Here is a 10,886-nt window from a genome sequence, read left to right as displayed (position 1 = left end):
GTTTCACTCCAATTGAACACAGTTGGGAATTTTAGGCTATAAATGTTACTTTCCACAGGAGTGGGTTACATTTGCAGGTAAATGAGCCCATCTAGAAGCCAATTCAGTGTTCCTGCTAGCATGTTTGCACTGACCTCATCTCACCACCACCTTGCCCCTCCATTTCCCAGTATGTACCAGTGATGAAGTCAAAGGGAAGTCAGGTGAGTGGTGCATAAATTCTAAAGCTTACCTGAAATAGTTTGAACTGCCTGTTATGCATCCATGCACAGATTCAAGATTCATCACTTTTCCCTTAAGCCTATAGCTGTTTAGAGTCCTTGTATGTAGCAATTGCACTTGTCTGGGCTCATGCAGTGCCTCAGCAGTAAATCTAAACAGGCAGACTTAAGAAGAAACTCCCACCAAAAGTATCTCAAAACTAGGGATAAATCAGGATAAAAAGAATGGAATTCTGAAGGGATTTATGCTTTTTATTGACTACACATTTCTCTATAAGTGATATGAGCATACTTAGTCTGGTCAAAACCGGTAAATGAATAAATTAGAATTAACAACACAAAAATCAAGGTTATTAAGCAATATATTTTTATACAGTCTAGAGATCTTAACACACACACATATAAAAGAAAGTTTAAATCTCACCCACGGTGGCTTAGATGTCTCAGAATAAAACTCAGCAATTAGGCAAACTATGCAGCAGAATGAGGTAAACAGCTAAATTTGCGACATCTCTTTTATAGCCTCTCATCTAGATAATCTGACCTGCAACTACATCATCTTCCCATTCCCACAGTCTTTTTTCACAACCAAATGCATACAAATTCTCACAGACTTTTCATAAATATTCCTATGGGACATTCTTACAGATCACTCAAATCCTTCCAATCATTCTCACAGACTTGTCACAAACATTTCCATAGATCTCTATCTGAGATCTCACCTAAGGTTAATATAGGACATCTGGAGAAACCTAATATGGTGTTTCCCAGTCTCTTCAATTATTTACTTTTTAAGCCCAAACTTGTTGATGTAAAAGCTACTATCTTGGCTGTACACCCGGACTTCTTGGAGGGGGAAGAATGGGTACAGGAATGCTTATCTTTTTAAAATGCATTTCATTTCAACTCTGAAGGGGGCAAAACACTTTTACCCTATGGACTTATATGATACATACATTATTTTAATGAGCCTACTACTGCCTCTGTCACATCAATCTAGAATGGAATAATCCATTAATGAGGAATTTATTTCTCACTCATACATATGAAGATTTCACACTGCATATACAGTATATCAGACTTTAGTTGTTTAGATCATACATTTCAAGAGTATAGCCGAAAATCAGACTTTGCACAGGATCACTTTTGTACTTCTTAGGCTCTTCAGAAGAAAAAGAAAATAAGAGTAAACAGATCGAATGTTTGCAACATTAATATTTTCTCCTTATTAGCTGTTCCCTTTTGTTCATATCAGGCCTGGCCACAATAATGTAGAATTTAGGGGAAAAGATGCAACCCAGTAACCCTGCACTAGATGACAAGATGGAGAATATCTCTACGGCTACCATGTATTTTCCTTTTGTGCTGAGGTAGGTTGGAACAAAGGTGACCCAAACACTGCAGAAAACCAACATGCTGAAAGTGATGAACTTGGCTTCATTAAAGCTATCTGGCAACCTCCTGGCCAGGAAAGCCACAGTAAAACTGACAGTAGCCAGAAAGCCCATGTAACCCAAGACACAGTAGAACATGGTGGCTGACCCTTCATTACATTTGACTATGATTTCTCCAGACATCGAATGCATGTCAAAATCTGGGAATGGGGGGAGAGAACCCAACCAAATTGCACAAATTCCAACTTGAACAAGAGAACAGCATAAGACAATAGAATGTGCCAATCTTTTCCCAACCCATTTCTGGAAAATATTTCCTGGTTTGGAGGTCATGAAAGCAGCAACCACTGTAATGGTTTTGGCTAAAACAGAGGAAATAGCAATGGAAAAAATGATGCCAAAAGCTGTTTGTCTAAGGAGACAGATGACTTTATTGGGCTGTCCAATGAATAGTAAAGAGCAAAGAAAACAAAGGAGAAGAGATATGAGGAGAGCATAAGTGAGGGTCTGATTGTTAGCTTTGACAATGGGAGTGTTCCTATGCTTAATAAAGACTGCAAGCACCAGAGCTGTGATCAAAGAAAACAGAAGAGACAAAAAAGCTAAAGTAATGCCTAAAGGATCTTCAAAAGATAGAAAGCTTTGAATCTTGGGAATGCACTCATCTTTGCGGTGATTTGGAAACTGATCTTCTTGGCATCTGGTACAATAATCCAAGTCTGAAATAAAAAAGTATGTCTCCTTTAAAGGTATCATAGCTGTTTTCAGAAATAAGAGTCATGTTTCTAGAATCCACCTAAATCAGTACTTGCAACATTGGCTGATGACCTGACAGAATATACAGGGATTAAATATATTTGATTCTACATTAAAATCCTGTGACCTATCAGTGTTCATTAAACATGTTGAGAAAGCGAAGCCTATGGGGGTTGTTGGACATTTGGAGATAAGGAAACAGGAGTTAATTTCAGTGTAGGCTTTCTGAGCCTTCCCACCACTTTTCCAGGATAGACAAAGCCATCCTACTGAGAAATAAAAAGAAATACTAGTATTAATATAAGGAATCAACAGACCCCAAGAAAACAAACCCCACACTTAAGAAAATTTGGACCTTGCTCTCTTAGGAAAACTCATTGGACATAAGGGCTAAATTCACACTTGGGGTTTATTTCGTTTGTTTTACTGTTATAAACAATTGAGGCACTTCTGCCTCAATTTTGAATGTTATTTTTACACTACGGTACTGGTTGCATTGTGGGATGGTGGCCTTTTGATCGATATGCCACCATGTTGTGGTACACTTCATTCATACCAATGGGTATGGAGTGATAAAACAATGAGCATCAGACACATCGCTGCTCCCCCATGCTTTCTGTGGAGGTGTGTTTCTGTTCCTCCATGATTCTTCACCATGTGGTAGACCAAAATAGCATGCAAAATCTTATTACATGAATGATTGAGACCTTTGGGTAACAAGTGACTAACAAGTTTAATATATTATCATCATCTATGAAAAATGCAGGAAAGTTACAATATAAAATTCCCACAATATTCAGAGTTTGCAGGGTTGCAATTTTTTTTTCTGGAAACAATTAACATGGAAATGAGCACTAAACTTCCACTAGATTTCTGGAAGTGACTTTTATGCTGTGTGAAAGATAGCATAACTTTTGAAAATGAACAAGCAAGGAAATCTCTGGTAAACTGTATAAATTCCTCTCTGAATGCAGCCCCAGATTGCCATTTCTACCTCTCTGGCAGATTTTCCCTGCCCCATTAGAGGAGGAAGTCTTGAGAGACGTCATCTTGAAATGAGGAGGGTGAGAATTCCTTTGGTCCAGTGGACAAATAATTCCACTTCTGCAGAATCTGCTTTGGGTGGTGTTATAGTTAATGGATTTAACACTGCAACCAATACTCATATTAATAATTTCCTTCAAACTAATGTAACCCAATTAAACTTGTTATATTGTGAATGAAGGTATCATGTCCATTATACAGAGCACCATAGCAACATGACTTCCCTGTTAGGGCATGCAGAAACTGACTTTTTTAAAATAAGTTGAAATACCTTCTGTACCTCCCTCTCAGCAGCCCTGACCCTGAGTCATTCTTGGGTAAAGGACATTCCTTCAACCACTTTTTATTGGCCACTGGCTTTGGAAGCTCCTTGGTTTGGTGTTCTTGACAACTGTGCTGTGCACCCTACTGAATGCTGGACAGTTGTGGTGGGGTGTACAGATTGGCTCGTCATACCCATGGCTCTCCTATATGGGGAGGGTGAATGATTTGCTGCTCAGTACCCACTTGTGGTGATGGACCTGAGCTAGGATGGTTTTGCCTAGGTTTATAGGAAAGAGGCATTCCTTCCCATACCTATGTAAGTTCCACCTGCCCACACTACAAGAGTCTGGGTTAGTTTGTTTAATATAAACTTAAATAAAAGTCCTTCTCTTGAATCTTACTTCCTGGTATGCAGGCAAGGAGATTTGTCACCATTTGTTTGGCTGTTTGTTTGTTTCAGTAGTATTTATTGGAGCTAGCTCTGAAAAACTCAGAAGTATCACTTGGCTTTCCTGTCCATTTAAACTTTGTTTTACATGGCATGGACTGCCTTCAAGTCGATCCCAACTTATGGCAACCCTATGAATAGGGTTTTCATGGTAAGCGGTATTCAGAGGGGTTTTACCATTGCCTTCCTCTAAACTTTGCTTTATTGCATTGTAAATATCAATTATTTTGATTATGTATTATAAAGGTCTAATGTGTCATGCAATATGCTGATTATTTGTTGAAGCAGATAGCTTCAGTCCTACTAACAACTATTTTAATAATAAAGAGTAAGCTTTTTTCATTTCAATTTCAGTTTGGAAACTATTGTTCTTCCTGTGCAGTGACTTGCAAAATTCCATCCAGCTCAGCAATTTTTGTTCAAAGTCAGGATGTCATTTTTCCCCACCCCACCCCATCCTCTTCATTATGTGGTATATACAGGTCAAGGGGCTACAGAAGAAATCAAAGCAAATTTAGCCTATCCAGAGAAAAGGTTCCTGGTGAGGCTTCTCGCCTTACTATAAAACAGTAATTTGCCATAATGGATATCTCACTACTTTCCCCCCCTACCTAGTCCATAAATTCTCTTTTCTTCAGTATTCTGCAGTTTCTTTCCATTGTTATGATATATCAATACATTTGATTATGTGCATGCATTTATATCAAATGTCTTTTATTTGCCCAAATATATTGCCAGATTTATTTTACAAACCCTGGGACCCATTTTTGCTACTCAGGCTTCTTACCCACAATATATTCTGATACGTCTCCATATAACTTAAATGTTAAACAAATCCTTGGTAGTATGCATAATGTGGATACATTTTCTTTAGTCTCTATTATAATTGCCCAGGACTTGGCCAAATCATGTCAATAGAAGGTATTTAAAATAACCTATGTGTCAAATCTCATGCATAATTCTCATAGAAATGCCCTCATTTTTTAAATAGAAACATTTATTTCTCCTACCCTCCTGGTTTGAGATCATCTCTTCTGGACATGGAGAACAATCATAGCAACAAAATTTCTTTCCTTCCTTCTTTTTCCTGCTGTACCCAGGATAGCATCGTTCATTGCACAAGGAGAAGGGAGGCACCTATTATTGGGGTGGGGGGAGATAATTTTGCATATAATTTGGGGAATTTAGCTTAACAAATAAAGGACTGATGAATTTAAGCAGTAACATCTTTGACAGCCCAGACAGTACAGAAATTGTACTATTCGAATAACAGGAAAACATGGCAGGGGAGAGGGAGAACCCAAATAATTCTTTCAAATCTTATAACCCTCCCCCCAAGGATGAATGCAAATGTTATCATTTAAGATGCTATATCAGTGTTCTGCACCTGTAATAAGTCTCTGTGCCACTCAAGTCTCTCCTCATTAATGGTGAACACTTTTCCTGGAGGAGCCTGAGGATCCAGCCTTCCCACTCTGACTCTGACATAGGAGTTATTTGGGAAAGTAACCATGTTGGTAATATCAAATCTGGCTACAAATTCCCCATGTTCATTAAACAAAACTTCATCTCCAGCAGTATTATTGAATGAGATATTCCTAAGCAATGAATGGAGCTATATGGTGTGAAAAATAGAACCGAGGGCATAGTAAGAGTTAGAATATTCTCAATGAGATTTCTGTAATTGGTTTATTGCACATTCTTTACATACCTCTACTCAGAAATAACCCCCACAAAATTCATTAGGACTTAATCCCAAGTAATGCACAGATGGATAATCTTTTTTTAAGCCTGAGGCTCACAATCTCCTCTGGACAACCTTCCAAGGGCTGCATGCCACTGATGGAGGACGGGGAGGCAGGACACAAAATCGGGCAAAGCAACAAATGTAAAAATTACCTTTGTGCAAGTAAGCTAGTTCCGATACATATTCACACATCCTTCTGGTATCCTCCAGAGCTTGGAAAAGTTACTTTTTTGAACTACAACTCCCATCAGCCCAATCCAGTGGCCATGCTGGCTGGGGCTGATGGGAGTTGTAGTTCAAAAAAGTAACTTTTCCAAGCTCTGCCTCCATCAAGGCAAACAAGAGGCATTTTACTGTAAGAGTTCAGGGACACATTGCAACTGGGCAAAACCACTTAGGGTAAACAGCAGGGTCTGTGAAGGGTGTGGCATGCAGAGAGTGGGCATGGCTTTGGGAAAGTTCTAGGGGGCAAATACAGAGGCATGGAGAACCCCATTCAACTTAGTTGTGAGGTACCGAATCCAGAACATCTGTGGGGCAACATGTGAATCAATGTAAATTCACCAAAAGGGGTGTGTGAAATCTTCTTTAAAATCAAAGAAGGGTATACATAAATTTGACATTGTGACATCAATACATGGAAGTGGCAAAAAGGAAAATGATATGATGGGTGAGGCCACTGGGTTTGAACCTATGTTCTAAAGGGATTTATAGACCAAAGGCATACAAGCTACTGTATGTGACAGTGTGATGTTCTATCCCAAGTTATTTTATTTTGTTTATTGGTTTGTTTGTTTATTAGATTTATATCCTGCCCTTCCTCCCAGTAGGAGTCTCCCCATTGCATTACTCATTGCAAGGAGACATTACCTGCCAGGGTTCCACTTGCCAAACATTTGCCTTGCCTTTATTTTTCTTCTTTTTGTAGCTGGAGCTAGTTGAGTACATGATATGTAAGGCATGTGCTACAGCATGAACAGCATTATAGATACTGTAGCTGTGGCCTGTCATGCTCAGTTGAAAAAATTGCCCGGGAAGGTTCTGCAGCCTCTCTTCACCAGTACATGCTTCATGGATATCTGTGGAACCACCAGAATTTGGAGCAAAGCAGTTAAATGCCTGTTCCCAGAGGTCTTTGACAAAACCATCTCCTTTTGGTTGCTTCAGGCTTACACTCTGAAGAAATGTTTGGAAATCTGGAAGCTCATTTGAAGGAATTGTGAAGGAAATCGCACCATGGAATATTTGGATATCCCAGTTCCTTTGTAATATACTGAATGCAAAATCAATCTGGGCTGTTGTAATCCATACCTTTCCAAAAGATGCATTCACATTATACTGAAGATCAGCTGCAAGAGACTCTTTTATCCCCAAGATAATGGCAGCCAACCACCTAATGTTTGCAGTTTCTCCATATATGACAACAGCATTGGCTTTGCTGTCTCTGAAAATGGGAATACTGTCTACAATGTATTTGTTCATATTGCTCATTTCCAATATACGAATGTTAATTGGAACTTTATTTGTGAAAGCTGAACAGATTCCATTCTTGGAAAGCATTGGCTCAATGGTCTGCAAGAAATGTTCTCCACCGTCATTGTCAATAGACATGAGCCCAACCCATTTCCATTTGAAATGCAGTAGTAACTGGACAATTCCCTGGTACTGAAGGGCTTCATTGGGGACCATGCGGTAAAACAGAGGGAACACTGTATGATCATTCACTACTGGTTGAAATGAGCCATAGGAAAACTAAAATAAATAAACAACAAACAGATATTTCAGAGAGGCAATACATCTGACAGGCTCTTCAAGGAATACTTTCCGTCCAAGACTGATAATTTCCTGATTATTTTCTTGCACAGGTTCTAATGATTCCAAGCCCAGGGTCAGTACCTGAATTACACAAATCGGAGCCTAATGAAGTCACTTAAGTACAGTTATATGTTCTTTGCAGAGCTTGGAAAAGTTACTTTTTTGAACTACAGCTCCCATCAGCCTAATCCAGTGGCCATGTTGCCTAGGGCTGATGGGAGTTGTAGTTCAAAAAAGTAACTTTTCCAAGCTCTGGCTTTGTAGAGTGCACTGATTAAACCTTTAACTAGTGCCCTGACTATAAGTTCCAAACTCTTTGTATTGAAATAATCTAATAATTAGGAAGTTTTGAAGGCATGAAGGATAGAAGTATGGTGATCAGCCAAAAATGCATAAGTGAATTCTTGAAGAAAAATGCCACCTCCAGGATGAGGAGTGCAGCCTTATTTAATATAGTTGATTACCACCTCTTACCATCCCCATGTAATAGTGTTTCATGTATTTGATTAACTTTAATCCATCCTATTTGTTACACAGAAAACACATTTTCACTTGCCTCTATAGATTAGAAGAGGCAATGGATCTAGAGATCTGTGAGGACCTTGCAAAATGATTTCAGATACCCCAGCTGTTTAGAGAAACATGCAGTACCTCCTATTTCAGCCATTTCCAAAAACTAAAATGAAATTCTACACTCCCAAATGCTGATCTATCATTGATTGATCTGTTCTCCATATAGAGACACTTTTCAAAGCCTGTAAAGCCCATATTTACTCTTTTTGTTTTTCAGCCATATTATATCTTTTATCTGTTTGAAAAAAATAGATTACTATGAGAAATAAAAGAATAGCACTGATTATGTGCGAGATTAATTTTTTTCCATGAACTCCCTGCATAGATCCTACCTGTGGAATCTTGTAAAGGCTTAAGACGTCTGCCATCTGTGAAGATGTATCAGAGCTAAGTCCACCAATGACTCCCATAAGATGTATGTGGGTGCCACATTTGTAATTGGGAAGAAAGTGATGTAATTTGAAGAGTAGGTCCAGTGTGGTGCGATAGGTCATCTTTGCATTGTGGTAGCTATCATAGATGTGGAATCCAAGAGTGACATTGGGTAGTAGGTTGGGAATTTCATTGATCTCATGGACAGCAAAAGCCAATGCCAGGATATGCTGGTAGAACTTTGGCACCATCCTGGAAACAGAGGTTTATTAACTATCTCTTTTTAAAAAAAAAAATAGGGGAATTTTATCAATATATTGGGCAGTCCTGATTCCCAGATATTGAGCTTCCCTAGAATCAAGTAAGCCTATGGCCATACTACCCTGAACATGCCCGATTTCATCTGATCTCAGAAGCTAAGCAGGGTCAGGCCTTAGTACTTGGATGGGAGACTGCCTGGGAATGACATAGGCTTAGAGGAAGGTAATGGTAAAGCACCTCTGAATACCTCTTACCATGAAAACCCTATGAATATATCCAAAAAAAGATTCATAGGGTCTCCATAAGTCGTAATCGACTTGAAGGCATATAACAACAACAAAGAATCAAGTAAAGATGGGATCTACCAGAAATACTATCAGAGCATATACGTAACATCAGTATAATAATACGTGGAAAAATCATTTCTTTACACTAATAGTGAAGATAGCTTTTGGGGCCAAAGATCACATTGCCCCATGGGAAAGCTTTGGGGGCTCCATATCAGTACTGGTTAGGATGACACCCACATGCAATTTCACATTCTTAACACAACACTGAATTCCATTTGAGTTTTACCTTCAATTTCTTCAAAGATGTTCCCCCAAAAAGTTTGAAGAGGGCAAAATCTGGTTGTAAAGACATATGACCCTCAGGCTGGGGCTTCCCCATTTTGATTGAAAGCCTTCAACATATAGCTGTATCGTAGCCTTGAAACCCTACAAATGGAACAACTTAGCATATATGTCCCTAACCTGAGTAGAATGGTGATTGGTTGAGTAATTAATAATTTAAATCATAAAAAATTAAGGAAATGTCAAAATAAAAACAAGTCTCATTTTGACGGTGTGTTGGGAAAATAATAATGATTCCTTACAGGTGGGCAGTGATCTCTTCCTCCAAAGGGGGCATCTGGAAAGAAAGTTCAGATAAAAGGAAGTAGATATGAGACATTATTCCACCAATGAGGGTTTTGCTTGGCTTGTACCAGTCATGTGGAATGTGGACCGGATCATTTCCATTACAGTTACAATCTGTTAATTTGCAGTCCATATGAGGCAACAGTAATAACAGTAGCATTATAAAACCCATCTTCCTCTTGCGATCAAGCTTTTTCTAGATTTGGATTTTCTTCAGACCCTCTACAACATGATTATCATTGCAAGCCTGAACAAATTAGCTTAAATTGTTGTCTATTCTGGAAATGCATATATTGGGACCTGTATCCATCTTAACTTTTGTATCTACAGGGTGATCAGTGCATGCCTTGAATGCCCATTGAGAGAAAATAATTGGAAACCTTACCCATACAAATCAAAGGGGAACTATCAGTGTTCAAGCATTGCCTATCTTCAGTCCCTACATGTAGCTAGCAATGATACACTATAGTTTAAAAATAATTTCAGACATGCTGACTGATTTTTCCCTTGGTGCCTTCTGAAAAGTCACTGGAGGTTTGGGCAGCTGCATCAAATATAGCAATTTAGATAATTACAGGAGAGATAATAACTTCAGCAATTTTTGGTTCTGGGTGGCATTATCAATAGCAGACCACCTGGTGCACAAATATTTCTATGATGACACCTCTAACTTTAGCTGCTCCCTAGTGGGACTGCAACTGAGAGATGAGTTGAGGCTGATCCACGGTGACCGCAAGGATGGACATAGCAATATGTGTATCAAAAATGACAATTGGCCTCCTCTTCTCTAAAGATATTATAGCAAATAACAAAGCATTCTTCGTGATTTCTAACCATCCCTATTCCTCACTCTGTTTGTTGTCCCAAATTCTCACTGGACATCCTAAACTTAATCCTCATTAATACCCATTACCATGAAAACCTTATTCATAGGGTCGCATAGGTCAGAATCAACTTGAAGGCAGTCCATTTCCATTTTCCAGAGGTCTCTAGGAATGTATCAGGATAAGACTTAGCAGGCAGGGATTTTTAAAGACAGAGAAAATAAGTTTTCAGAGGAGGCTTTTTTCCTTT

The 10,886-nt window shown here is 38.8% G+C and overlaps 1 protein-coding gene across 1 annotated transcript; it reads right to left on the bottom strand.

Annotated features, from left to right (window-relative positions):
- Positions 1-1,432: 1,432 nt before the first annotated feature.
- LOC133367307 (vomeronasal type-2 receptor 26-like) lies at positions 1,433-8,885 on the bottom strand. Its single transcript, XM_061591406.1, has 5 exons — positions 8,595-8,885; positions 6,745-7,626; positions 5,515-5,742; positions 5,138-5,264; positions 1,433-2,334 (listed from the first exon to the last, which is right to left on the bottom strand). Exons 1-5 carry the CDS (start codon positions 8,883-8,885, stop codon positions 1,433-1,435), a joined length of 2,430 nt encoding a protein of 809 aa, XP_061447390.1.
- Positions 8,886-10,886: the final 2,001 nt, after the last annotated feature.

Source organism: Rhineura floridana, chromosome 11 (genome assembly GCF_030035675.1).
Source record: "Rhineura floridana isolate rRhiFlo1 chromosome 11, rRhiFlo1.hap2, whole genome shotgun sequence".
NCBI classification, from domain to species: domain Eukaryota; kingdom Metazoa; phylum Chordata; class Lepidosauria; order Squamata; family Rhineuridae; genus Rhineura; species Rhineura floridana.
Note: the sequence above shows the minus strand (reverse complement) of the source record. Positions and strands in the feature narration are given on the sequence as shown.